Genomic DNA, 26,801 nt, shown 5'->3' with positions numbered 1-26,801 from the left:
GTGGGTGCCACCCACGCGTGCACGCGTTGGCGGGGAGGGCCGCACGGAGGCCAGACGAGTGGCGGGCGTCGCGGCGTCGCCAAGGCAGCCCCAGCAAGTGCGCGGCTGGAGCCAAAATTGCACCTCGCCATCCATCCCGCAGGCCGCACCGGCCGCACCCGAGCTGTGATCGCGCGGGCTAGGCAGCTGTGCGTTCTTTGTAAGTAGGCCGAACACTGAGGCGGGCGGATGACGCGGAAGGCTCCGTCGTGAGTGCTTGTTGCACACCTCTCTTTGCGTTCGTGTTCGTTCAAACCCCGCTCGCGTCGGATTAGCAATTGCAGGGGCAATTCAATTTGAAAACTAAATCTCATTCAACGAACGTTAATGAAAGCGGATGATATTCGTTTGGTTTTCCTCTAAGTGGTAGTGTGGGCTTATTTTAGTAATAGTATTTAAAATTGTGTGTGAAATTGGAGGGGAGTGGAGGGAGTCCTTGCCGAGCCTAGCGGGGTGGAGAGGGGCGGAGGGAGGGGGGGAGCGGGGCCCGCGGGGAAAGCCATGTGTACAGGTATCATTTGCTAAAAACAAAGAAAAACATGTTGGCAAATTATTGGGCGGCCCCGGCCGCGCCGGCCCCGCCCTGCTGAGCGCGCTGTAGTAGGGTAGGCCCGCGGCGGCCCGCCCCGCGGCGGCGGCGCGCTGCTGCCGTGCGTCGCTGCTGCCGTGCGTCGCTGCTGCCGTGCGTCGCTGCTGCCGTGCGTCGCTGCTGACGAGCCAAAAAGGCACCACAACGTTTCATCAAGATTGGAGCTTCATCGAATGATCGTACTGTTCTATTCTAGTCCGATTTGTTTTCAAATTTTCCCCACCAAGGCTAGCTCGAGTGGCGTCGGACAGACAGCATGCATGTTTCCTCATCTATTTTCGCGTGTCCTAAGCAAATGACCCCCGTGACCGACGATGCATGGATCTGCCCGGCCCCTGACCTGTGTAAAATTCTTGTCGTCATACGTCATGATGGCAAAATCGATGGCCTGGCCAGCCGGCCGGCCTCGCTGTGCCTCGCACTGCCTCGCATCGCGGTCTGACCCGACCCTGACACGAACGCAGGGCAGCGCGCGGCGTGAGGGATGATTATGGTTGGGTCCCCGCCTGTCCTTTTCACCGGTTCGAGACCCGATCCGAGCGAAAGTGACTCCTGGTTCCAAAGTCGAAATGCTCTTTCCGCGAGTCCCTTTTTGCGGCGCGTGGCGACGCGTGACGGGGCGGGGCGGGCGGGGCAAGGGTGGAGCTCGCTGGCTATCCCTCCGTCCCCGAAGGCCTTGTTGACTGGCCCAGTGGGGCGCGGCGGATGGGCCCCGCTGGGCCTGGTGGCCTGGCGCCCTGACGGCGTGGCGGCCTGGCGACGGCGGCCTCCGGTCGTGGCGTCGCGTTGCCGTTGGTGTGCGGCGGGCAGGGCCCCGGCAGGGCGGGCACCGGGCCCGGGGCACGGCCAGTGGGGGGCGTGTAGCGGCGTAGCCATCGTGTAGTCGCGGTCAGGCGTTCGTGCGGCGCGTGTCGCGGGGCCGGGGGCGTTGTGTGACGCCGCGGGGTGCCGTGGGGTGCGCGTCGTCTGCCAGCGCCATGCCGCCCGTGCCTTGTGCACCCAGTGCACCCAGTGCGGTGTCTCTGCCGTCGTGCGAGGCGCACCAGGCCGCCCTGGTGATCTTCGTCGCGGGCCGCGTGCCGACGCGTTCCCCGCGGCCATGACGGCCGCCATGCGAGGCCGTCATGCAGACAGCATGTCCCACGTGCCCGCCGTGCTCCGCGGCGCAGGGCGGCCCGGTGCGCACCACGCGCCGCGACGGGTACCTGGAGACGCGGCACGCCGAGCTGGCCCTGCCGGGCCCCGCGCGACCCGGATGGTGCGTGTCGTGCTGCGGCGCGGCCGTGTCGCCCGCGACGCCGGCCACGCCGCCCACCACCACGACCACCGTCACGCCGTGCACGCCGCCGCCCGGGGCCGTCCCGCAGGTCGCTGCCGACGGCGACCGCGTCTTCCTCGACTTCCAAAGGGCGTCGTCGGCGCGCCCCCGGTCGGGGTGCGGGCGCGGCGGCCCTTGCGAACCTTGCTGCGCGTGCGTGCCGCGGTGGCCGTGCGGCGCGTGCGTGCCCGAGGCCCCCAAGGCCGCCAGGGTGGCCAGCCTCCGCGAGGTGGAGGGCCGATGCTGCGCCGTGCTCGTCATCGTCACGTTCATGGGCATGGTGGTGGGGCTGGCTCTCTTCTCCGACCCGCTGCTGCTCGAATTGTCCACGCGGCTGCAGCGCGCCCGCTGCGTCACCGTCAACTACACCATCGTCATGGGCGCGTCCAACTGCACCTGGGCGTCGTGCCGCGAAAGCTGCACCTCGCAGGCGTACAAGTGCCCCCAGATCTTCGTCAACTACACGCTCTTCCCCGAGGTGGGCCCACTGGGCCGACCGGCGCCTTCACCGGCACGCACGCGGCGCTTAGCGACGGGCCCTGCCGCCGCCCGCGTCTGTCTATTCATTTGCAATGAAGCCCCGTGGGACTGGGAGCCACGCAGAGATCGACCCGGCCACTTCGGGCTGAGCCAGGCAGAGCCTCGTCCAGACAGCTCAGCCTGGCCTTGCGCAGCGCGCAGCCCAGCGGGCAGTGGCGGCGCTCCGAGTGCACGCCCACACACGTGGCCGTGGTCTCGTCCTTCCCTTGGGTTGTTTACTTTCCCGGCGGGGTCGGTGGGCGCAGTGCCTCGCAGTGCCTCGCAGTGCCTCGCCGGTGCAGCCGGGTACTGGTAGAGTATATGGCCCCGATTCAGATTCCCGGAAACGTGCGGCGCGGCGCGCCACCCGCGCCACCGCCCTACTTTGTTTCATTTGTTTGCTTGGCCATCAAAATCAGGGTGCTGTAGTCAAGCTCGTCTCCCCCGATGACTTCTCTTTTCCCGTTTGTTTTGAGGGCGCGCTCGTCGCAAGGCCTGCCGCAGGGCCCCGCAAGGCCAGGCCGGCATTGGCCGCAGCGACGCCCATTCAAAGAGGATCGATTTTAGAGCACTTTTGGCGCGCCGCATCCGATTTTAATTTTCGTGTTAATGCCCTTGGCTTTGTCACAAGAGAGACAATCGTTTGGCCTGCAAAGTAAGCAGGTCTGCACAAAGAGAAAAGAAAGACAGCAGAGTCAGAGGTCCGTAACTTAGCTACAAGAAAAACTTGTTGAAAGTTACGTCAACACCCGTCAAGTGCACTTTTCGAACATTTTATCCGGTCTTTAGTAATAACTGAACGTCTCGTGAGCAGTCAAAAGTTTCAACTTCAACGGTTTAGAGCACCTTAGAGTTCAGTGCTTGACGCACTGGCTTCAGATCTGGCCGCGACTCGCAACATGGCAAGGCATTGCTTTGAATGAGGAGCGAAAAATCCATGCGGCGAGGTACAAAGGCAGCTGTCTAATTAGAGGGACGGGAACGACGATTTCCACCTTTTATCAGGGGATGCATGACGCCACTGATTTCGCATTGCCCGAGGCCTCGGCCGCCCCACGCAACCCACCGAGGGTGCACCCCGTGCACCACGCCCCTCTCGCGGCCCGGCGGCCCGGCATCGGCCGGCGCTCTGCTTCGGTTCGATTCTCGTTTGGCGTTCGCGCACACGAATTAGCCGAGTAAAATGGTGCCTGCCTAGCCGGCCTCCTTCGTAGCTCCTGTCGAGACCTCGGGCAATGTGGGCAGTGGCTGAGGCTGGCTGGTTGCTGCCTTGCAGGCCAACGCCGAGGACTATGACGAGGGCGAGTATAACGTGAGCGTGCCGACGTCGTCGCCGAGGCCTCCGGCGCCGGCCGTGGAGACGGTGCCGCTCCTGGTGAACGTGGCGGCCTGCGGCCTGGACGCCGTCAAGTACTCGTGCACCAAGTTCTACAACGACTACATGGGGCCGGGCCTCGAGTTCGAGTGTGAGGTGGCGGACGCGGCCGTGGCGACGTGGTGGCGCGTGGCGGTGCCCGTGGCGGTGCGCGAGGCGACGTCCACCGGGCTGTCGGCGTGGATGGGCGGGCTGCTGCCGCTGGCCCTGTGCGTGGCCTGCGTCCTGTACATCCGCGCGCGCCGCCTCTTCACCGTGGAGCCCGTGGTGGCGGCCGCCGCCAGGGGGAAGCGCGCCTCCCTCCGCCACCGCGGCGCCATCTCCTCCGCGCCGCGCTCCTTCTACAAGCGCAAGATGCTGGAGATGGACGAGTGGCGGCAGCGGCGCAGGCAGCTCGTGCTGACCGGGGCGGGCAGGGGCTCCCAGGCATCCCGCGTGCACGGCGAGGGCGACTCGGACGAACTCATGTCGAGCGAAGAGCAGGACGACGAGGATGACCTGGACGACGTTGTGGTGGGTGCGTCGTGCATGGAGCACGCGAACGACGACGTGGATGACGACGTTGCCACGGAGGCATGCCTGCCCCCGCCGCCGTGGCCTAGCCTCGTCCCGCCGACTCCACCATGCTCGCCGTGCCTGGCCCCGCCGCCGTGGCCTCGCCCCGTACCACCGCCGCCGCCATGCTCGCCGGAAACTTCGCCGCCGCCTACGCCCGACCTGGTCCCGCTCATCGTCCTGGAGTACCCCTCGCCGCGCTCGCCGCGCTCGCCGAGGGGCCTGCGCGCCATCCCCGAGGAGCCCCTGCTGGCTCCGCGGGCTCTGCGGCGTGGGAGTGCGTCCACCAGCAGCACGCCAGCCGGCAGCCCGGCCTGGCGGGGCGTGGCCGCGCAGGGGAACATCCAGACCGTCTCGGCCACCGTCCACGCGCACCAAAACTACGACATTTCCCAATGAGTGAGTAATGGCGGCGAGGCCGAGGCGTAGAGGGCGAGGCCTAGAGGGCGAGGCCTAGGGGGCGAGGCCTAGGGGGAGAGGCCTAGGGGGCGAGGCCTAGGGGGCGAGGCCTAGGGGGAGAGGCCTAGGGGGCAAGGCCTAGGGGGCGAGGCCTATGGGGAGAGGCCTAGGGGGCGAGGCCTAGGGGGCGAGGCCTAGGGGGAGAGACCGCCTGCACCGATTACGGCATCGCTGCCGCGCGTCGCGTCGCGTCGATGCGCCGCATGCATTATTCTCCACGCCCTGGGGTTTATGGATAAGTTAGACTGTGCTGGGCACTGAGTTGGCTGGAAGGACGCCTTGTCTTGCGTTCGATGTCGATGCCGGGCTATGGCTTGCCGGAGTGGCGTTGTCCTGTAGGCGGTCCGCCGCGCTCTCCAGCTATACAACCATCTATTTTTGTGGCCGCTTTTCGGACGTAGGGCGAGGACGTATTATCTGTCCGCTTTGCGTGCTGGCTGGGGCGCCGTCCCGCCTCGTCGCGCCACGCCCCGCCGCGCCGGAGCCAAGCTTTGATGTAATTATTGCTGGCCATCAGCTACTCCTCATCACATACCCCCTCACCCCACCCCACCGCCCTTTACCCCTGACCCCTGCCGGCGCCTCGCTGACGCACTGCTGACGCACTGCCTGCCCACTGCCACGCGTGCTTTGCTCAAAGTGCGCTTTGCAGGCGGATCGACGTGCCGACATCAAAGCCTAGCTGTATGGTCGTTCACTTCCTTTGACTGCCCCCGCTGCACCCGAGTGCACCGCGCTCACCGCGCCGGCCGGCCACCGGAGGGGCACCGTGCCGCGCCGAACTCGGCGCACCACAGTGGGCCAGATGACCGGTGGAGGCGGTCAAAACTCCAGACGCGTTGTGAGCTCCAGAGTCGCTAAATAGGACTCGAACGGAACGTGTGACCACACCAATGGATAGCTCTCCGAACGAGGAATCCACTGGTGGGGTCACACGTTTGGTCCGAGTCCCATTTAGCGACTCTGGAGCTGAAAACGCGCCTAGAGTTTTGGCCGCCTGCGCCCGTCTCCTGGCCCACTGTGCGCACAAACGTTATGGCATACGATCAAGTGTGGTCCAGGCTCTCAAATCAAGTGGACGGCGCCACGGCCGGCCGGCCGGCCCGCCCCAGCGCCAGGAGTGTGGCGGGCTGGGCGGGGTAGGGACCCTCTCTGTGGAGGCGGGGCGCGGCGCGGCGCGGGGCACACTTGCTAGCCGTGCTCGCTCGCCGGCCGCGGGCCGCCAGGCGATCGCATGCCTCCATTCGTCATGCAGCGTGTGAAAAGGCGTTTCGTTTCATTTCCGGATTAACCGGGCCCAGAGTTTAAACTGCGCTAGCGGCCTGGAGGACGCTTCTTGGCTAAGAAGGCGCCAAAGGGTCGGTGCCAGTTGCGTCTTCGTCGAGCTTATGTAGGGTTTGCCTTTGTTCCAGGTACACGTCGCTGGGCAACCCGAACAACACCAGCAAGAACCCCGCGCTGCTGCGGGTGGACGAGTCCGGCGCCCAGCTGTACGGCCCGGCCTGGCAGCTCCAGGACGGCAGCCTCGAGCGGGATGGCCGACACTAGCCGGGGCAGCAACGCCGCCGACGGGTCAGTTCTTTTCCTTGTTTTTTTTGCTTGACCCGGGGGGTGGGTTGGGTCTGGAAAGGTCCCAAAGTCCGAGCGGCACTTTTCGGCTTGCTCCTGCATAGTGCATGGCTGCATGGCTGCATGGCCGCCTGGTCGCCTGGCCGGCTTCCCAGGCGCAACTGGAATGTCGTGCCGTCCGCAGTCACGCGACCTTAGGTCAATAATTTCCGGCTGCCTTTTCTTAAGGACGGATAGCGTTGTCTCGAGAGTGCCCTGCCATAAGTTCAAGGTGGCGTGCAAATATGACGTCACCTTTTTCGGCCACTGGAGGCCCTCCTCCGAAAAGGAAGACGTGAAAATTTGCACGCCGCCTTGTCAGGTGTGGGTAATTTTATGGAAACACAAGTGCCGAGACTGTACTCGACTAAAGCATGTGCTTGAAAGCGCATGTGTCTGTAACGTATTTTTGCGTTTGGTTTCAGGCTGGCACGCGCGCTGCGTGCGTCCCAGGTTGTGGCCGAGGTGGTGGGCGTGGCGTTCGGGCCGGCGGGGCGCGGCGTCATGGTCCAGGGCCCCGCCGGAGACATGGCCATCACCCGCGACGCGATGAACATCCTGGAAGCGGTCTTCAGCCCCGAGAGGTCGTCTGACCTGGGCTGCGAGGAAGTGGTGCTGCTGCAGAGCGCGCGCTCGCTGCGCCAGCAGGCGGGGGACGGCGTCAAGTGCATGCTGCTGACGGCGGGGGTCCTGCTGCACCACCTGCAGCGCCTCCGCGGCGTCGAGCTGGCCAAGGCCCGCCTCGCGTTGAACCGCGTCGGGATGGCGCTGTCCAACTCGCTGCCCCGCGGCGCCGCGGTTCCCGCCGTGGACGCGACGTCCGTGGTGGAGTCCGTGCTGGCGACGCGGTTCACGCGCGATGTGGCGGCGGCCTTCCTGCCCGCGGCGTCGTCCCTGCTCCGCGCCGTCGACGACGTCCAGTTCCTGAGGAGGCACCTGCCGGTGCTGTGCCGGCGGCGCCAGGCCTCGGGGCACAGTGTGGCGGACTCGCTGCTGCGCGACGGCCTGGTGGTGGACTCGTCCACGCTTCACTTCGTGGCCGAGGGCCGCGTGGAGCGGCGCCGCGTCGTCGTGCTGGCCGGGGACGGCGGCGACGACGTGCTCGACGTGCAGGCCGCCGTGACCGCTCTGCTGGCGGACGTGGCGGACGTGAGCGACGTGCTGGTCGTGACGGCCGCGGCGCTCAGCGACGTGTCGCTGTTCGCGCTGCGCCTGCGAGGCGCCGCGGTGCTGCACTGCGTCCCCGAGGAGGACGAGCGCTTCCTGATGGAGCGCCTGTTGGACAGCAAGGACGACCTCGTCGTGGACGTGCGCGTCGAGCACCGCGGCGCCGCCTGGCTCGGCCTGGACGGCGTGCGGCAGCTGCAGGTGCACGCCCCCACCCAGCAGCTGGCCAACGAGCTGGGGACCGCGCTGCGCGACGCCGTGCAGCTGCTGTGCTTCGCGAACAGCGTGCGCGTCCCGGGCAGCGCGCTGTGTCCGGGAGGAGGCTGGCTGGAGAGGGAGCTGCACCGGGCCCTGGGAGGGACTCCTCTCGGCCGCGACGAGCTCCTTGTCTGGCACCAACAGCAACGCGAGAAGAGAGAGCCGCCTCCCGTCGTTGCCCAGCTGGTGGAGGCTTTCCAGTGCGTCCGCGAAGAGGACGCGGTCTTCAAGGCCTTGGTCGAGGCCGTGGCCGCCGTGCCCCGCGCCTTGCTGCGGCAACACCCCCTCCAGCCGCCCCCAGAACCTGTGGCGCTGCGCGTCGCCGTGCTGCAGCATGCCGTGGCCGCCGTCAACACCTTCCTGTCCGTGGACCACGTGTTAGCGGCTAAAAGAGCTCCATCTCGCATCCCTTGAATACTCAGACTGTTCCATGTATTTTTATTTCTATAAATATTTGATTTATTGATCACCGTCAAATACTTTTGAAGAAAAGGCTGATCTTTTAGGCACTTTGTCAATTATTAGTGTGTAAGCGGATGCTGGTTGATGATTTTAATGCTGTTTGGCGTTTGTCGGACTGTGCCTCTGGTTTTCCGGGTCCATAATGGCGGCAACTTTCTCCTGCCGCGTTACATTTAAATTATTTAAATTCTGTAGTATCGATAACAAATAATTCAGGCACGAATCTCCTTCGTTTTTTTTTTTTGTTTTTTTTTTTAATGACTTTGTGAAGTTTTGGGTTTTGTGGATGCGTCTAACTGCTTTCTGTAACTGTCTTTCAAATCTGACGTACTTCTACAAAATCCATTCCCTCTTTTATTATTCCTTCCTCAAGCAAGTGTGGAGGATCGTCCTGTTGTACAATCTCCACTGACGTTCGACAACTCAGAAGAAGAAACCAAAGATGAGATAGATCTCTTCTTTTATTGTGATGTACTTAAGGCTTTAGTTGCCATCGGGGTATTATTGCCTCGGTCCAAGAGGAGAGAGGGGGAGAGGAGATTCTATTGCGAATAACGGAGCGAAGCTGGAAACTTCAGAGGAAGTGAAATGATTTTTGTTACCATCTCCTCTACGACTCTTATTTGTCTTGGTGCAGGGTACTTTGCAATTAGATCAATTCCTGACACGAATTGATGCTGTAATAAAGTTGTACATTCTATGATTAAAATTTAAATCTTAAATCAACCTATGGCTTTTTTTTTCCCCCAGAAATTAAAAATGGTGGGCTGAGCGAATGATCCGGAGCCTCGAATCGCCCAACGCAATAACACCAATACCAGAGTTAATAAGTGAAAGCGCTCAAGTGCCCCGACTTGGAGGCCTCCTTGTAGGAACTGGAGTCAAACTGCCAAACTTGGCAAGGAGCCGCCCTCCGAACGTACGGGGGCGCCCGGCCGCACGCCGCAACAGGCGGGTGGGGGAGGGGGAAGGGGAGGGTGAGGGTGTCGCCAGGGGAATGGGGCTGGCTGCGGGTTGTGCCTGGGCTGACAAGCGCGATGAAGTCACGGCCTGTTGCCGTGATACAAACGCACCGCCAAAGTCAGACCGAGTCAGATCACCCGATTCAAAATACGAGAAACTGCGCATGAAAAGAAGCAAGCCATTCGCGGCGTATCCTCCATAGATACGGGGCTCTACCTGCACAACCTTGAACTTCACCGCCCCTCCCGAGAACCGCGGCCCGGATCAGTCCCGGCCAGAGAAAGAGGAGAGTTGTGTGAGTGCGAGGCATCGTCTAATCTCTTTCTTTCTCTTTCCCAACCTCCCTCCCTCCCTACCTCTCTTTCTTTCTGTCTCTCCTTCCTCTCTCTCTCTCTGTCTCTCTCTCTCTCCTCTCTCTCTCTCTCTCTCTCTCTCTCTCTCTCTCTCTCTCTTTCTCTGTCTCTCTCTCTCCCTCCTCTCTCTCCATTCCCGTCTCTCTCTTTCTCTTTCTCTCTCTGTGCTCTCTGAGGTCCCTGCTGTCAGGGAAGGCCACCTGCAACTTCAGCCGGTCGCTGCCCGTTACCTTCCGGCGCTGAGTCCCGAACTGCGGTTTTCATCTGATAATGGACCGGGCGTCTTAGGGGAGAGACAGAAGGCTGGTGCGCTGGGCTGCCCCTTCGGCCACCCCGCCACCCCTCAGTACCCTGAGAGCCTGAGAGAATGCGTTGCTAGAGGCTTGCTGGAGGCGGCGCTTCAGAAACGGCACGTAAACCTGTCATCGCGTCTTGGCTTCGGCAGAGGTGTGTGTGTGTGTGTGTGTGTGTGTGTGTGTGTGTGTGTGTGTGTGTGTGTGTGCGCGCGCGCGCGCGCGCGGGGCGTGTATTGTGTGTGAGCGTGCGTGTGTGTGTCTGTCGCGGACCCGGCCACAGATTACCGAGAAAACAGTGCAGCCCCCAGACAGCCTGTCTGGGCGAGAGTTTGCGGAACACATTAAAACTAAAAGCGGCAGAAATAGGGGAGCATGGAGCAGGGGCTGCGGCGAAAGTGGGCTGGCGGGCGATGGATAGAGCCGGTGCTTTGCGGGAGAGGGGGGGGGGGCTGCAGCTCGGACTAATGAGAGTGGTGACCGGAGCGAGAGAGCCGTGTCTAGGAGCTCGCGCGGAGGGGCGGTGGCGGTGTAGGGGGTCGCAGCGTACACGTGCACCGGCCGGGCCGCGCGTGGGCCAGAGCTACCGCTGCGCACGCCAAACTGAACATTGCGCCGAGTCCGGCTGAGTCCGGTCGAGTGCGCGCCTCCTCTGTCCTTGCCTCTTCCGGCCCGGTTCGCCCTTTGATATGGCACGACGACGGCGAAACGCCAAATTGGGGTGCCGTGCCGCTTCGCCGCATCGCAACATCGCCACCACATCGCCGCATCGCAACATCGCCACCACATCGCCGCATCGCCGCATCGCCGCATCGCCACATCGCCGCGCCACCACAATAAAATAATAAAATGCGCGGCCGTGTGTTGCACTGTGTGCACCCACCGCCCCCGTGCCGCACCCCGTGCGCCCTGTGGCTGCCGGCGGCCGTTTCATTGTTTCGTTTTCCATTCGGCTAGCTGCTCATTTCGTTTCGTCCAATTATGACGGTCTCACATCAATGCGGTCGGCACGGCGACGCGTCCAGCACGCGACCGCGGTTCGGGGGAAAAGGGGAGAGGCGGTGGGCCTGCCCGGCCTGCCCGGCCTGCCCGGCCTAAGCACGGCTCTCAGACGGCCGGAACTTTTGCACGCCTCGCATGGATAAAAGGATCGCCACGTGAGGTGGGTTACGCGAATGCGTCGTGCGTCAAGCAGTGGCGGTTCGGGGAAAGTCGAAGCAAGGAAGACATTCACAAGCTCTGAGTCTTATTGAAAGGAAAACAAAAGACTAGACCTTGTTATCGATTTAAATCAACAATAGATAGGAGGCCTCGTCTTTTGTTTTCTTTTCAATAAGACTCAGAGCTGACACGTGGCCGTTACCGGCTGGGCTCCCAGTAGGCCCCCAGTGGGCCCCCAGCGGGGCCTCCTCGGTCCAATGGGCCGAGACGGCTTGGCGTCGCGCCGTCTTTCTTCGGAACGGAATGTCGTGTCGCTGCGCTGCGACGCGCTGCGAGAACCACACATCACCTTTGACTCGGCAGCCAGGTTCTTGCGTGTCGGGTTTCGCCCTCGCCGGCCCGGCCGGCCCGGCCCAGCCGAGGACCCAGCCCGGCAGCACGCGGGGTTCGCAATAGCAACCTTGACAATCACGGACAGCACGACTCCGCCCGGCAGCCCTACTTGAACTCCAAAACGTTCAATCGATGAGTTGTGGGCGAAGCCCCCTCCCCTCACGCCCCTCACGCCCCTCACGCCCCTCACGCCCTGCAGGGGGCGCGTGGCGCGGTAGCTGCGGCTTCCGCAGCCCGACATGGTCCACCTGGACGGCCAGGCCCGGGGCGGGGCGGGGCGGGCGGGGCGGGGCGGGGCGGGGCGGGGCGGGGCGGAGGCCCACTTGAGCTTGTGAGCTATTCTCGACTGTCGACGCATCAAAGCCTTTGTGGCGCAGGCAGGGCGGCCAGGGCGGCCAGGGTGCCGGGTCCTCCGCGCTTCCCTTCCTTGTCGAATAAGGAGGCGGTGCGGATAAAGGCGCCACGGACTGTGGCGCGACGCGACCCCCATTCTCGGACCTCACCCGCTCGCTCACGCCTTACCCCCAAGGCATGAAACAGGGTTTGTGGAACCACCGATTCACAGGAAAAACAGAGACTTCCCCCAACACGCGTCTCCCTCGCCCCCTCGCTCCGCCAACCTCCGCCTCTGCCCCTCACTGTCGAACTCGTTTTGCGTCCAACTCGGTGTATAAAACAAGGATCGAAGGCGAGACACTGCTTCAGCCTGCTTCAGCCGCCAGCTGCACGCAGGCCCGGCGTGGGGCGTGGCGGGGCGTGGTGGGGCCGTGGCGGGGCGTGCTGGGGCCGTTGTGGGGGTTTAGGGTAGGGATGACCACGACGATAAAGCCGAGCGGAAACGCCTCCGTTTGCTTCCTCTTTTTTTATTCTTCCTCTTTTTTTGAACGATTCCCGCGCGATCGCGTCCTCTTTACAACTTCCTCCTCGCGGCGCTTTCTCGCCCCCGCCGCCCCGCCGCCCCGCCGCCCCGCCGCCCCGCCGCCCCGCCGCCCCGCCGCCCCGCCGCCCCGCCGCCCCGCCGCCCCGCCGCCCCGCCGTCCCGCCGCCCCGCCAAATCGACACCTCGGCCCTCTCGACGCGGCCTGATTAATTTGGCGGCGATTGGCGGCCAGCCGCGGTCCTCGAGCACCGCGTGCTCTGCGGGGTGCGCAGTTTTAGAAGTCTGCCGCTGAAGGAAAAGCAGACTCGTTGAGACGGCGCGCGGGCCCGGGGCTCCGGGCACGTGCTGCCCCTTGTCCTTGAGTGCCTTGACGGGAAATAGTTGGGGCCAGTTGGGGCGGCGTCGTGGCTCGGTCTCTCTCGCACTCATAGGCGTGCTCCACAGAGATTCCGCAGTGAGACAGAGAAAGGGAGCGCCGTGGAGGGTCGCCTTATTGAGCACCGTCTGCCTTGTTGTCTCTTCGATGGAGATGTCAGCGAAAGGCCCTTCGCCCTAATACGTATCGTACTCTGATCCAGGCCCCGCATTTGGTTCGAAAGCTGGGGCCGATGCTTCCCAGCAAGCTTCTCTCCCGCGTGCCTCGCTACCCCCACCCCCTCGCTGCACCCAGGCTCCTTCCGCCCCCGCCCCCGCCCCCGCCCCCGCCCCCGCCCCCGCCCCCGCCCCCGCCCCGCAGCATCCCAAGACATTTGTAGACTCCACCCACCGGGGCCCCAAACCACTCCCTCCCTCCCCCACCACACGCGTGGGCCGGGGCGTTTTGTTTTTGACTAATTAGTGCCCCATTTGCCTCAGCAGCCCCACAGCGGGCCCCACTCGGTCCGTCCTTTCGGCAGCCAGTTAGCCGCCTCGCCGCATTCGACGCACCACGCGTGTTTTCAATCTGTCTGATTTGCTCCGCCTCGCCTCGGCTCGGCTCGCGTGTGTTGTGTTGTGTTGTGATTTGTGGTTGTCGGTGCTTAGCCTGATTATACGGGGGATGCGCCCGCCCGGGTTTCACAACTAACTTGCGCTGGATGGATGTTCGTGGCACTCTGGTGATCAGAGCGAATGATCAGGTAAAACAGGGGAGGGGTTGAGGGGGCGAGTGGCAAGGTAGCGGTGGCGCCTCGGCCTCGGCCACGGCGGTGTGCGGTGCTGCACGGCACAACATGGTTCACTGGTTCTTGCCCCGCAGCACACCATGCCGCGGCGGAGGCGATGCGACGGGGCCGCGGTCAAGGCGCGCCTCAACAACAACCACCTCCCCGTGGACGACAGCAGCATGGACGACGACCTTGAGGACTGCGGATCGCCCCCGGGCTGCGCAGGTTCCCCGGGCGGCCAGCCCCTGCAGCGCAACGCGGCCAACGCCAGAGAGCGCGCGCGCATGAGGGTGCTGTCCAGGGCCTTCTGCAGACTCAAGGTGAGCCAGGCGTGCCTCGCGAGCCGCACGCGTCTCGGGGTTGGGTCCCGGGTCCTGGACAAAGGAATGGAATGGAACCGTCGCTACCCCGCGCCTGAATGACTCGCAACGAGGCTCGCATCGTGCGCAGGGCGGGGCGCTGCCCGGGCTGCCCGGGCGCGGTCCGTTCGATTCTTTTGTCCCAGTTCTTGCCCTTGGCCGTCACTGCCAAGGTGAAGTGCTGACGCGACGACTGCCCGTGCTCGCAGACGACGCTGCCCTGGGTGCCGGCCGACACCAAGCTCAGCAAGCTGGACACGCTGCGCCTCGCCACCTCCTACATCGCCCACCTGCGCGACGTGCTGCTCCTGCCCGAGGCGCCGCCGGGACCGCCGGGCGCCGCCGCGCCGCACCCCCACGCCGTGGGCGCCTCCAACAACCCCCTCAACCTGGTGAGTACTCGTCGCACTGACTCGCGCGCTGTATAACGATACACTGCAAATACCGCGTTTTGTACCTGTAACCTGTGACCACCCCCACTTAGTTTCCCGACGGCTAAGCTACCGTAACTAGTCAAAAATTCGAAATTTTCTTATGTTTCTCTGTTTGTTTTTAAGTCACCCACAAGTTCTGTCATATTTGCTTTTTCGTCTGTTTTTAATTTGAATGCAGCGTCATGCATTTTTAAGAGCAACTCGGCCGCCAGGGATTTTTTTCGAACCGTGGTGGTGGCGAAGACTGCTTATCAGAAATCAAGTCATTGAATCTCTTGAAAAGTGTCCCGTCGGGACGGTTCAGGAAGCAGAAGATGCTCGGTATGGGTTATAAACCCATGGTTTGGGCTCCTCGCCGAGCGGCTAGTCACTGGTGCCGTTCGCGGCTTCGCGCTTTTATTGTCATTACTTCACCGGTCGCGGCTTCCCGCCCCCCACGATTCGCCGCCCTCCGGTGCGCCAGAAGTCAAAGTTACTTACTTTGGGCCTTATCACGCTTTATTGTTGCCTGAGAGTTTTCCGTGAGTCTCGTTATGGGGAAAAAAATGAAAACACGAGTCCGCCGGTCCCCGGTCCGCCCCCGTGCGGCCAGACCGGCCAGATCGGGGGCAGCCCGAGCACAAAGTGACTCCCCTCGTCCTCTTCCCACGCTTCCTGTGTCTCGCTGCCCACGCACTCCTCGCAGTGCGTAGCCTGGCGTAGCAGTGCGCTGCCCCGACCCGCTCCGCCCGCACATGTGTTTACACAGCGATCGCAACTTTGATGAACATATGGGTTGCGCCCTGAACCTGGCCCGCAGTTTTGGATCAAATGTCCCCCTTACCGGGGGCGCGGGGCCTTAGCCAGGGCCTTAGCCAGGGCCTTAGCCAGGCTGCGACGGATGGCCTCGCCGCCGCGACCCGCCCTCGCGACCCTCGTCACTTGCCGCGTCACGCCGAGACAAGGGCCCCCTTTCCGTCTGGTCCTTCTTCAGGCACTCAGCGTGCTTCGTGGGGAGAGGAGTTCCTCGGATCTGTTGCATTGGCATCCGCTCTGCGGGGATGCCCACAGTCGGGGAGCCCGCGAGATTATCCCGGCCAGGACGCCGTCGCCGCCCCTATGGCCTCCATGTTTGTGGACTGAATATGGTTCGTGCCCGTCCACTGTGACCAGTCTCTGACCCGTGCCCTGTCTTGTGCTTCCAGACGTGGCCCTTCGCCTTCCCGCAGCCCGGCGCGCCCGGAGTCCCCGGCCTGTCCGGCCCGGAGCCCTGGATCTCGCGGGGCTCGTCGTCGTCCTCCGCGAGGGCCACCTCGTCGTCCGCGCGGCACGGCGGGCCGGCCACCGCCACCGCACCCTGTTCCGGCGCCTCCTCCAACGCGTCCTCCTCCGGCGCCGACGACGACCTCCCCGTCAAGGACGAGGACGGCGTTAAGAACGACGACATGGTGTGCCGACGGGGCCGGGGGCTGAGCGGCGGCCACCTGGTTGAGCTGCAGCAATCGTGCCAGCAGGACTACGCACAACAGTACCAGCCCTTCCTGCAGCGCTTCGTGGACGTCATGGGCTCGGGGGCCATGTAGCGACGCAGCAGCACAGTGCACGACTAGCCGTGCCTGACAGTGTGCCTGACGGGGCCCGCAAGGCCCGCACGCCGCGCGGCGAAGTGAACAAAGTGGGGGGAAAGAGTTTCTTCTCAATGAGTGCCAAAGACGATACGTGATTTTTGTTGATTGTGACAGCGATTTTGTACCATTTGTATATAAATTAAAAGGTATATTTTTTAAACTATTCTGTACTATTTTTGTGCTGCCACCCTGTTTAGTCGGACCACCGCACTTGCCCTCATTAAATGGGGAATAAAACACAGGAGATTTGTTTGGCCTTCTCCAAACAACTTGGACGGTCATCGCCGTTCGGGGTGTAGCCTCGCAATCAATAAACACCACATCTGTTTGCTAGACTAAGGGTTAGCGCTGCGGGTGGCGTGGTAACCACACACAGTGAAGCCTTTAAAGGAACTGGGAGCAACAAGGTATGCAACTACGTACACTGAACAACTGGAATGAATATATTAGTCCAAATATATAAAATCCTAAGAAAAAGCTCTATCAGTTCGAGAGTACTCATACTTTATATTTGGTTAATGAGGATTCCCGGGGCTCCCAGGTGACTAAGGGAGCCAGGAGATTCTCGTGTAGAGAGGTCAAAAAAACTAGCAGTCTTATTACATTATTATAAAGAACGAAGCGTGGTGGTATACAGTAACAAACTACGAACCATTAACAAAAATAAAAACAACAATAACAACGCATTACTCGTCGATGACCGCCAGCCCCCGCCTCCTTGCCGGGGCCCCCTTCCTGCCCCATCGCGGCGCCTGCGGGCCCTGCAAGGGGTCTGCCTCGGCCATGGCGGGCGCGCCCCCCGCGGGGCCCCCGGGCCCCCCTGCTAGAGGTTCGGCCATGGCGGCCATGGTGGGCTCTGCACCGTGGGAGGGGCTTCCCTTGGCACGCCTCCGCTTGGCGCGCTGGCTCAGAAACGAGTAGATGTCGTCGCGCTCCAGGTCCTCGACGGCATCATCGCGGTGCTCGAGGCCGTCGTCCCTCAAGTCTGACAGGACGTCGCCAGACGCCTCAGTGGCCACCGGACCCCACGCGTGTTGCAGGCGAGGCGATGCGGGACTTGACGCGTACGCCGTCTCCAGCGGCTCCTGCACCTCGCCGGACGCCAGCGAGACCTTCTTGAGCTGCTTGCGGGGCTTCTTGCTGTACGCGCGCTGAGGCTGGTGGCGGGGCGGCGCAGGTGAAGCGGCGCTGACCGGCGCGAAGATATCCTCCGGCTCCACTTCGTGGACCGCCTGCTGGGGGATGGCGGCGCTGGGGCCTCGGCGACGCGAGTCATTCTTCCGGCTCCTGCCTCTGGCCCTGGGTGGCTTCACTTCGGCCACGAACTGCATGACCTCCGGGCCGTCTAGGTGGCCGTCTAGGTCAGTCGGTGCGGGTGGAGGCGGTGGCGGTGGTGCCGGCGCCGAGGTGGGCGACGCAGTCCCCGACGGCCGACGTCCACGAGCGCGTGACGCTCGTGCCGCGTCCGCGTCGGCCACGCCCTGCGCGGGGTGCGCGGGGTGCACGAACGCCGTATCGGGCTGGACAGCGACGTCCACGGGCCTGCTGTGCCGCACCGGGCCGGCGTTGGGGACGCGCTCCTTGTTGGCGCGCGGGCTCGCCGCCACCGGCTTCCTCGCAATGAAGCTGACGGCCTCCTCGGGCTGCCCCTGGTACTGCGGCCGAGACCTGCTTCTGCTCCGCGCGCGCGGGCTCGGCGCAATGCTGGCCGTGCTGTCAGTGTCCGCCCCGTGTGCGGACGTCTGAGGTGTCTCCAGTCTCCTGCCTCCGCGCGAGCCCTGCCCGCGCCCGCGCCGAGACGTCTTGTCGCCCCAGGTGGTCTCCAGGCCCTCGGCGACGCGCTCGGCCTCCGGTCGACGCCGAGGTGCGAACAGCGAGTCCTGATCGGTGTGCTGGCCGCCGCGCCTGGCCAACGTGCTGACCGCACTCACAGTATTGAGCAGAGGCGCGGCCTTGCGGTCCTCGGCCTCTGCGCTGCTGTCACTGTCCTCAGACGACAGCCTCGCCCTGGCACGGCCTCGGCCACGCAGGGCCGCTGCGTCCGCCTCGGTGGTGGTGGTCATGACGTCCCTGGTGGTGTACTCGGTGCTGGTCGCCGTCACGCTCTCCGTGGGCGTGCTCGTGACCGGCGGCGTGGCCGTCGGGGCGCTCGTGTCGGACTCGGTGGTTGAAATGAAAGACACTGGGGGCACGTCCATGCCCTCCCCGCCCGTCGTGCTGTCCTCGGCCGTGGCGGCTCGCAGGGTCGTCAGGTCGAGTGCGGCTATCGTGGTCACCACGGGTACGTCCTCGGGCGCCGCCTCCACGGTGGGCTCTGCCGCTACAGCGGGCAAGGCGGGCGGCGGCGGTGTAGAGCGATCCTGGGCCAAGGCCGGTGCGGGGGCTGGCGCCGGGGAGGGCGCAGAGGAGGCCAACGGCTCGTGGGTGATGTTGAAGTTGACCGCCGTGCTGCCCGTGCTGAAGTGACTGTACCCGACGATGCTGTTTCGGCTCGTCTCAGGGACAGTGGCGGCCACCTGCGCGGGGGTCTTGGTCGCAACGGGGCTCTCCAGCGCCTTGGGGTCGCGCCCCCGTGGCGGGCTGGCGGCGCGGTACTCCGTGTTGTACACGCTGGGGTAGATGCGGTAGATGCTGTAGCTGCTGCTCAGCCCGCTGGGCGCCGCGCGTGGGGCGGCGCGAGCGTGAGTCGTGTTGCGGTGCTGCGCGCTGGGGTACGTGAAGGTGTTGGTGAAGTTGACCAGCGTGCGGCCCTGGCGCCCGCCCTGCTCCGCCACGTAAGGCGTGTAGGACGTACCCTCGCCTTGCAGCCCCGTCACGCTGGTGGAGCTGCTGGATGCGTTGGAGTCTGGGACTGGAACAGAAAGCGGGTTAGACAGAGAAAGGGCATGAAGGCGATGAAGGGAGGCGACACTCACTGTGGGTGCTGTTGCTGCTGTCCAACGTGATGCTGGTGCCCTTGGCTCCCGTCTTGACGAGGAAGGTCCACGTGTGGTCCTTGTCCTTCCCTTCGTCCGCCGCCTCGTCCTCGTCGTGGTGCTGGCTGCTGCTGCTGCTGGCCGCGCCGGGGCCGAAGCGGTGCTTGGTGCTGCCTGCACTGCCAAGGCCCAGGCCAAGGCCCAGGCCGCTCGAGTACCCCGTGCGGATGGTGCCGTTGTGGAAGGACGTGTACCAGCTGCGGCCCTGGAAGGCCTCCTCGTGCAGCGGGGCGAACCAGCGAGGCGCGGCCAGCGGGGGTCGCACCTTGTATGCGGCCCTGGGGACGGCTGTGGTCGACGACGTTGTGGCCGCGGTGGCTGTGGTGGAGGTGTCCTGGCGGTCCTCGCGCTCGTCCCTCGGAAAGGCGTTGTAGTCCCCGCGGTAGCTGCCCGAGTAGAATGGCGAGTACCAGCGGTTGAGTCCGCCCGCCGTGCGGCCGGCCACGTTACTCAGGATCTGGCCGGGCAGTCGGGGGCCGCCCGCGACGCCGCGGTAGCTGCCCGAGTACGACGGCGAGTACCATTTGGAGGGCTGTGCCTGCCGCACCTGCTGCGACTGCCCCACCGGCGCCGGCGTCACGCTCTGGGCCGAGGAGACCGTGGCCGACGCCTTGTGGCCCTCCAGCGGGTAGTTCCAGCCGCTCGAGCCGAAGGTGCTGCGGAAGAAGCTCACGCCCGCGCTGTGGCCCTGCCGGCCCTGCCCGCCCTGCCCGCCGAGCGTCGCGTTGTGCTGCATGGCGCGGCCCGAGCGCTGCGTCGCGGTCGAGGGCGTCGTCGTGGTCGAGACCGCCGGGGACGCGGGGCCGTCGTCCCCGTGTGTCACGGCCTCCACCGAGTCCTCCTGATCCTCCTCCTCGTCCTCAACGGTCTCGTCGCGATCGCTGCCAAGCACAACCACGCTCCTGGTGGGCGCCTTGGAGGCCGCGGAGGTGGGCTTGGGAGGCGTGGTGGAGGACGGCCCAGGCCCGGTGTAGTGGTTCACGCGGACCCTGCTCACTGCCGGGCCTGGCACATGTTGCACTAGATTGCGAGGGCTGGGCCGGCTGGGCCCGGCGGCGTTGCGCGACGCGGGACTTTGCTGCGTTGGCTGCGTCGGCCTGGCCGTCGGCCTGGGGGCAGGGCGAGGGCCCGGCACCCGGTTGACCGGGACGAGCGGCGACGCTGCCGCCGGGGGCCGTGGGGCAGACGCTGCTGGCGCCGCAGCGTCCCGGACACCGGCCACCACGCCGCGCACCCACGCCGTGTAGCTGGACAGCTTGGTGTACACGCCCGGGCTATTGTTGCGTCCGCAGCCGATGCCGTAGCTCACGATGCCCATCTGGTACCACCTGCCCGAGCCGCCCGAGCTGCCCACAGAGCGGCACACCATGGGGCCGCCGCCGTCGCCCTGCAACATCGCGGTCGGCGTCAGCACGTCGTCGGCGACAGCAGCGACAGTGAGACGTGGTGCAACGGAAACGGCGTCGTCAGTGTCGCGCCGAGAAACGGCGTGGTCGGTTCTCATCGTTTGTCCGACCTTCTTTTGTCCGACCTGTCCAAATTTCACTTGCCCGTGAATCGGCTGAAAATTTTGTCCGACCTCCGTTTTGTCCGACCCACTTACACCGCCACGCGGTCAGGCTGCAGCTAGAGAGCAACTCGGCGGCGCTCAATTGATCTAAACACCCGCGGCTCACTCTCTATGTCAATCAAGACTGGATGCAGGACAATCCAAAGACATTTTAACACGAAATGTATTCAGAGTAACAGAAGTAAAATGAACACTATAAAGAAAATTTCAGCGAAAGAGGGCACCCCGGCGAACCGGCCCTCTTCCCCGCTGGCTTGGTGAGCCAGTGGTTCCCCCATCTCATCACAGGAGCAACCTCAGAGTTAAACCGCAGTGGCCCCGTCATTGGTCACGTCATCTGTGATGTGGAGGAGTCCTCTCATAGTAGGCCAGGCTGCCACCTTTCCCAGTAGTCGGGTTTCGTTCCCGGCCCCCTTCCCACTCAGGGGCCATGCTACTGGTACTCAGGAGTCTGCGTCACCCTGCCCAGCAGCGGAACCACTGGGCTATGAGAGGCACACTGCACGCCGCCCGATTTTGTATACTTGAACCGCCTTCTTGCGATGCAAGCTTGGTCAAAATATTCTTTGAGGTGCTGGGTATCGAACCCCGGACCCCGCAGTCGGGACCCGACGCCTCTGCGCTCTCGGCCACCACGGCCCATGGGTAAGGATGTGCGAATGGGAGCATTTGAAGCCGCTGATCTGAACCGTATAGTCAGACAAAAAGAGCGGGAAGCTAGTATTCGATCGCTCGATCCGAGTATAGGATTTAGAGATCTCAACACCTTCGGCCACCGTGGCTCGCCGGGTACGCGGAGTGGCGCAGCGGGTCCAAACAGCACCGGGAAAGCCACTCCTAAAATATAAAGGATTGCTGGGAGTCGAACCCCAGTCCCTAAAGTAGCGGATCAACGCCTCTGCGCGCTCAGCCGCCGCTGTTTCAGAAAAGTATGTCGTAAGTCCCACTACTGGCTTCACTGTGGTATCCCGAGGAAATCATGATCACGCGCAGGGGCTAGGGTTCGACTCCCAGCAATGCTTTATATTTTAGGAGTGGCTTTCCCAATGCCCAAACGACATACACCCCGGCGTGGTCGGCGGCGACTGCAGTACTCACGTCGCAGGCGTCGCGGCCCTTGGCGCCGGCGCAGAGGGCGGTCCGGGGCAGCTGGAAGGACGGGCCCAGGTGGGCGCGCAGGGCCTCCTGGCAGGGGCCGCGGGACCAGATGGGGACCGGCACCTCCTTCAGGACCTCGGAGTGCGGCGACACTGCGAGAGATCGGCGTTAAGCAGACTCATTTCCGCGAGAGGACCCCTCTCCTCCCCCTCTCCCGCAGAGGAGAGAAATGGGCCGACGGCGCACTGCGGCGCACTGCGCGGAATGACCGCCGCGGGCGGGGCGCGGACGCGGCAAGTGCGAGCCCTCCAGCTACTCACCCTCGTCCTTGCGGCCCCAGCCCGTGACCACGCACACGGTGCCCTCTCGGGGGAAGTCCTCGGCGTCGTCCTGGTCCGGGTGGTCCGGGGTGTCGGCGGCGGGCGGCGGCAGGCACACGGCGGCCACGTTGCGGTGGTCGCGGGGCGGCCGGGCGATCCGGACCATGGCGATGTCGTGCCGCAGAGAGGCCAAGTCGAAGGCGGGGTGCGCCACCACCTGCACCACGGCGCGCTCCTGGGTGAAGGACTCGGAGTCGGAGCGCACGTCCAGCTCGCCCACGCGGACCTTGAGGGCGCTGGGGTCGGGGCTGCCAAGAAGAAGAAGAAGAAGAAGAAGCGAGCTGAGGTTACTCTGGGTGTCCCGGGCGCTGCACTGTGCAGTACCTTACGCAGCAAATTCAAACTGCTGCGTAGTAAACCTTTTTACAGCGTGCGTACGCAAAGACTTACTAGTCCACGATGCAGTGCGCCGCGGTGAGCAGCCACGTCGGTCCCACCAGCGTGGCTCCGCACACGTACCGGTCCGAAGCTGTCTCGAGCAGCGCGGCCTGGGCAAAAAAGGCGCGTCAGTGCGTGAGCCTTGAGCTGCGAGGAAGAACCACCAAGCGCGCCCTTACGTGCCACGGCCACTCCGCGGGCTCCGCTTGGCCGTCGCGGCCCGAGTCCGCGCCCTTCCTGCCGCACTCCGTCCACGACGACCAGGGCACGGCCACGGGGGCCACGGTCACGTCCTTGGGCGCGGGCGGCGGCAGGGCGTTGCTCTGCCGGCCGGCCTGCTGACCCTGCTTCCTGCTCAGGTTGTTCCAATCGATCTTCTTGGGCTGGCGCTGCTGCAGGGCCACGCCGCCCACGCGGCTGATCTCCACCGCCTCCTCCTCGCTCCAGTTGCTGTGCGGGGCGCCGTCGCCCCACTCGATCTCCTGCAAGCAGAGCGAAGCAGAGGCCGTGGTTTGACTTCTCCAGGACGTGTGGCTGGCGGGGCCGTCGCTCTGGATGCTGACCTGCGCGGCCTCGACGCGCTGCGCGTGCTGCGCGTGCTGCGCCGGCACGGGCGTCACGAACACAGCGAAGGGCCTCGCGGCGGGCCTCGGGGCGGGCCTCGGGGCGGGCCTCGGGCTCGAAGACGGCCTCTGCGGGGGCCTGGGTGGCCTCGTCGTTGTGGTCACGGTCCTGGGTGTCGTACTCAGAGGGCTGCTGCTTGTCCTTGAGATCATCTCATCGTCGTCGTCCTCTTCATCCGCGTCGTCCTCCTCGTCGAAGGCCGTGTACGAGGGCGGCGTGGCCGTGGGCGCCGAACGGGGTGTCGTGCTGACGGCGTGCCGGTAGATCGTCACGGGCAGCGCCGTCGTGGAGATGGACGCCGTTCGCCCGGTCGGCCGCCCCGTCGAGTAGCGGAAGTGGGTGTCGGCGTCCGTCCTCAGGGCCTCCGCCTCGGCCACCGGCACCTCGTTGTTGGCGGGTGACGGCGCGGGCGACGGGTCGGGCGTCGGCGCGACCATGGGGCCGGGAATGGTGCCCAGCGCGGGCCGCGGCACGCAGCAGATGACCCGCATGCCCGTCTGGTCGCATTCGCTGTAGGGAAGTCCCGTTCTGGAAAAAGAGGGCGCTCGTGGGAGTCGAGGGTGTCGCGGCTCAATGTTTGACAAACCTCGTTTTTCGCCAATTACCGCCGGCACGACCGCGACCCGGCTGGGCTGGGCCAGGCTGGGCACGGCGCCGCCAAGTCTCGCCTCGACCGCAGACATGCCGCAGACACGCTGCAGACAGGCCGCAGGACGGACAAGGAAGGCGCCTCGCGTAGCCTCGCCTCGCGCCTTGCGACACCTAATGAAGGGCCTGCCCGTGTGCCTGCTCCGGCCTGCCCCGGCCTGCCCGCCAGCGCGCCAGGCGACGTGTCTCAAGACGCGCCAAAACGGCAAAACGGTGGCACCGGGCACGGGGCGCCGCACGGCGGGGCCATGGCGGGGCCGCGATGTCCATTACCTGGCGATGCACGTCCACAGCCCGGTGCAGAAGCAGTCCTGCTGCCTGCGCTCGGCCGCCGCGCCGCCGCCGCGGGCCAGGAGGGTCAGCGTCACAAGGGCCGCCACCAGCGTACCGCCGCGCTGTGTGTCCTGCAACAAGACGGGGAAGTTTCTTCGTCGCCGTCACCGTCGTGGACCCTGGCGCGGGCTTGCCAGGCGTCAGGGCCGCCCAAGGGGGGCTTCCACGCCGGTGCACCCGGATCTCGGATTGCAGCGCTCGCATCGCCGCTTGCTAATAGAGACACTTTGAGGCGCGACAGACCGTACCGCCCTTCGCGAGCGTCCTAGTCATTATTTAGCCCCGCATTTAAACCGGCGCAATTCACGACCTGCGCTCCTGCGCCGCCGCCACGCTGCCTCCGAGGCACGCCGGCGCGGCGGAGCTGCAGCGTTGCACTCTCGGTGATAAAGAGTTTAAACTGCGGTTGCACGCCCCGGGCCACGCCCCGGCCGCGTACCCGGCGCCGCAAGGACCCGCGGTAATAGTGCTCGAATCTGGATTCTAGAGCAGAGCGGCGCAAGGTGCACGTCGTTAGCGAGACAGAGAGAGGGAGAGAGAGAGAGAGCGTCACGTCTCGCGAGTGTCGCGCGCTGTGCCCATGTTCGTGGAGTTCTTCGTCGCGGCGGTGTTTTCAGCGCTTCAGCAGCCGCAGCCACTGGCAGCTCAACTTGCGCGTAAGAAAAGAAAAGTGAAATTGTTTTTATAGGGTCACCTAACTTGTCCAGGCAAAACCGATATTTCGCGTTGTAACAGGTACCCGTGGTCGGGCTAGTTCGTTCCTTGAAGGCCCTGACGGATCCACTGCTCCGTTGGGTCCCCATCAGGTTCACAAAGAGACAAAGCTTGGTGGAGCGAGTGGTGGAGCGCGACGTCCGCGGCGTGCGTGGGTCGAGTGGGGCCTCGTGCATGAAAGCAATGGAAGTGGGCTGGACCGAGCCTGGCCGAGCCCCATCGCCCACTGCAGCAAACACATTGCGGTCACAACGTGGTGTGGTCGCCTTGTGGTCACGTTGCGGTGGCGAATAGTCAACACCGCCGCGTCCGCCGCGTCCCTCCTAGGTCAAGGTCATTCATAGACTCGACGAATCTTGCTGAGCGATTCTGACGAGTCCTTTCATCGCTCTGTCTCTGTCGCACTCATCCGCAGAGAGAGGGGGGGGGGAGTGTGTGTCTCTCTCTCTGTCCGGTGCAAGAGAGACAGCGAGGCGTCGTGTCTGCCCTCTTCATCAGTTACATAAAGCGCACGGGTCCCTTCCAGTCCCTTCCCCGCCGGCCGCTCGGCCCCGCGTCGGCCCCACATCAAACTTGGCCCGCTGCATTCGGTCATTTGCCTCACCGGCTGCCTGCCGCCGCCCGCCCAAAAACAATCCATCCATTAGAGAAAGACGCCGCTCAGTGGCCTGCAAAGGTCACAAAAAAGGGGTCACTATTTAGAAAGATTTCGAGGTCCGCTGCCTGCCCCAGTACGCTCTGGCTCGCTCTGGCTCTAGGACACGAGAATCCTCCTCCACCTTGGGTCGGGTTTGTCTCGGAGACCAGCCGACTGATTCGGCACAGGCCTCTCATTCGCTTCTGCGTCATCCCCTTAAGTACTGCGATAGAAATATGAAGCTCGATCTCTGTCGTGATCTCCCCCCCCCCTCTCTCTCTCTCTCTCTCTCTCTCTCTCTCTCTCTCTCTCTCTCTCGCTCTCCTCTTTGGCCCGCATTGTACATTTCAAAACCCCCCAATATAACTTTTATAAAACTAAAAAAAACCTCTCTCTCTCTCTGTCTGTCTCTCTCGCACTCGTACGGATGCCGCCTACAGGATCACGCAAACTCGCAAACTCGAGTGGTAGGTCTCTGTCTCTCTTTCTCTCTCTGTCTCTCTCTCTCACACACACACTTTCTCTCTCACTCTCTCTCTCACACACACACACTCATGGGCCATGGCCATGTGGGCGTCCCGTATTAGTGCGAGAGAGAGAGAGAGAGAGAGAGAGAGAGAGAGAGAGAGAGAGAGAGAGAGAGAGAGAGAGAGAGAGAGAGAGAGAGACGGACCGACGACGGGTCCGCTCGGGATCCGACTGTTTCTTCTGAGAGGGAAGTTCCTGAAGCCCGTGCTGCCGCCCCGCGCTGCGACAAACAAGCCGGAACCGGCCTTTCGTTGTACTACTGCTGCAGCGCTGTCGAAGCGATCAGTCTAATGTACTCCTCCTTCTTCTTCTTCTAGTGCGGCCCGGTGTTAAAACCGATCAATGACGTCACGTAATGATGACAAAATTTAGTCACCTGCTAATAATGACAATCCATTTGGCTAGGCGCGTTATGTCACTCAAACTTCGACCGTGATGACTTTAGACAGCCGTCATCTTAGCACAATTGATATTGTGTTCCTTGGGACATACTCACTGCAGTCATGCTGCCGGTCCTCGGGCTGGCGCAGGCTGGCGTGCACACCGCGAGGGCGTGCTGGGTCTGGGTTGGGCGACCTGCGACGCGGGCGAGCTGTCAACAGACTGACGTGAACCTGGGCTGACCCGGGCCTCCTCGAGGGCTCCTGTCCTGGGCGGTGGGGCCTTACAGAGTAGGGGCCCCGTGAGGATCCCCCCGTCCCCTCCGCGGGGAGCACTTGGGCAACGCAAATTCTCTTTATTCTCGCGCCGTGGCGTCTGGCGTGCACTCGTCACGCCCCCCCCCCCCCTGCCCCGCGCGGGCCGGTCGTTGCTGGAGGCACGCCCGCTGCTGGAGTCTGGGCCGTGCTCCCGCGCTGTCGCGACAGCCAGGTCTAAATGAGCTTCCCTCCCCTTTGATGATGTCAAGTGCCTCCGTCTATCTGGTCTACGTCGTGCTCCGCTTCTCCCATCACCTTGCCGTGCCCGCCGCACCCGAGGC

The 26,801-nt window shown here is 64.0% G+C and overlaps 3 protein-coding genes across 5 annotated transcripts in view; 2 read left to right on the top strand and 1 right to left on the bottom strand.

Annotated features, from left to right (window-relative positions):
* LOC117650359 (FAD synthase-like) overlaps positions 1 to 9,075 on the top strand; it is a 40,363-nt gene extending 31,288 nt beyond the window's left edge. Inside the window, exons 1-3 of one of the 3 annotated variants that reach the window (XM_034393732.1) lie at positions 67 to 199; positions 6,267 to 6,426; positions 6,888 to 9,075. In XM_034393732.1, coding sequence (XP_034249623.1) covers positions 6,389 to 6,426; positions 6,888 to 8,301 — 1,452 coding nt within the window. In that variant the 5' untranslated portion in view covers positions 67 to 199; positions 6,267 to 6,388 and the 3' untranslated portion in view covers positions 8,302 to 9,075. Of the gene's footprint in view, positions 1 to 66; positions 200 to 3,741; positions 3,919 to 6,266; positions 6,427 to 6,887 lie in introns of those variants that run through there. The other 2 variants (XM_034393729.1, XM_034393730.1) reach the window with 2 other exon arrangements.
* Positions 9,076 to 13,252: 4,177 nt separating this feature from the next.
* LOC117650664 lies at positions 13,253 to 16,043 on the top strand. Its single transcript, XM_034394227.1, has 4 exons — positions 13,253 to 13,510; positions 13,630 to 13,857; positions 14,106 to 14,288; positions 15,515 to 16,043. The coding sequence occupies exons 1-4, from the start codon at positions 13,469 to 13,471 to the stop codon at positions 15,890 to 15,892; spliced, it is 831 nt and encodes a 276-aa protein (XP_034250118.1). The 5' UTR covers positions 13,253 to 13,468; the 3' UTR covers positions 15,893 to 16,043.
* A 314-nt stretch (positions 16,044 to 16,357) lies between these two features.
* LOC117650810 (mucin-19-like) lies at positions 16,358 to 26,395 on the bottom strand. The gene is made up of 11 exons (XM_034394412.1): positions 26,319 to 26,395; positions 23,884 to 24,014; positions 22,902 to 23,490; positions 22,518 to 22,820; positions 22,351 to 22,448; positions 21,901 to 22,208; positions 21,581 to 21,732; positions 20,004 to 20,299; positions 18,991 to 19,946; positions 18,853 to 18,942; positions 16,358 to 18,737 (listed from the first exon to the last, which is right to left on the bottom strand). Exons 1-11 carry the CDS (start codon positions 26,325 to 26,327, stop codon positions 16,624 to 16,626), a joined length of 5,046 nt encoding a protein of 1,681 aa, XP_034250303.1. The 5' UTR covers positions 26,328 to 26,395; the 3' UTR covers positions 16,358 to 16,623.
* Positions 26,396 to 26,801: the final 406 nt, after the last annotated feature.

This window comes from Thrips palmi, unplaced genomic scaffold (assembly GCF_012932325.1).
Source record: "Thrips palmi isolate BJ-2018 unplaced genomic scaffold, TpBJ-2018v1 HiC_scaffold_5, whole genome shotgun sequence".
In the NCBI taxonomy this organism is placed as follows: Eukaryota; Metazoa; Arthropoda; class Insecta; order Thysanoptera; family Thripidae; genus Thrips; species Thrips palmi.
This window is presented reverse-complemented; position numbering and strand designations above follow the sequence as displayed.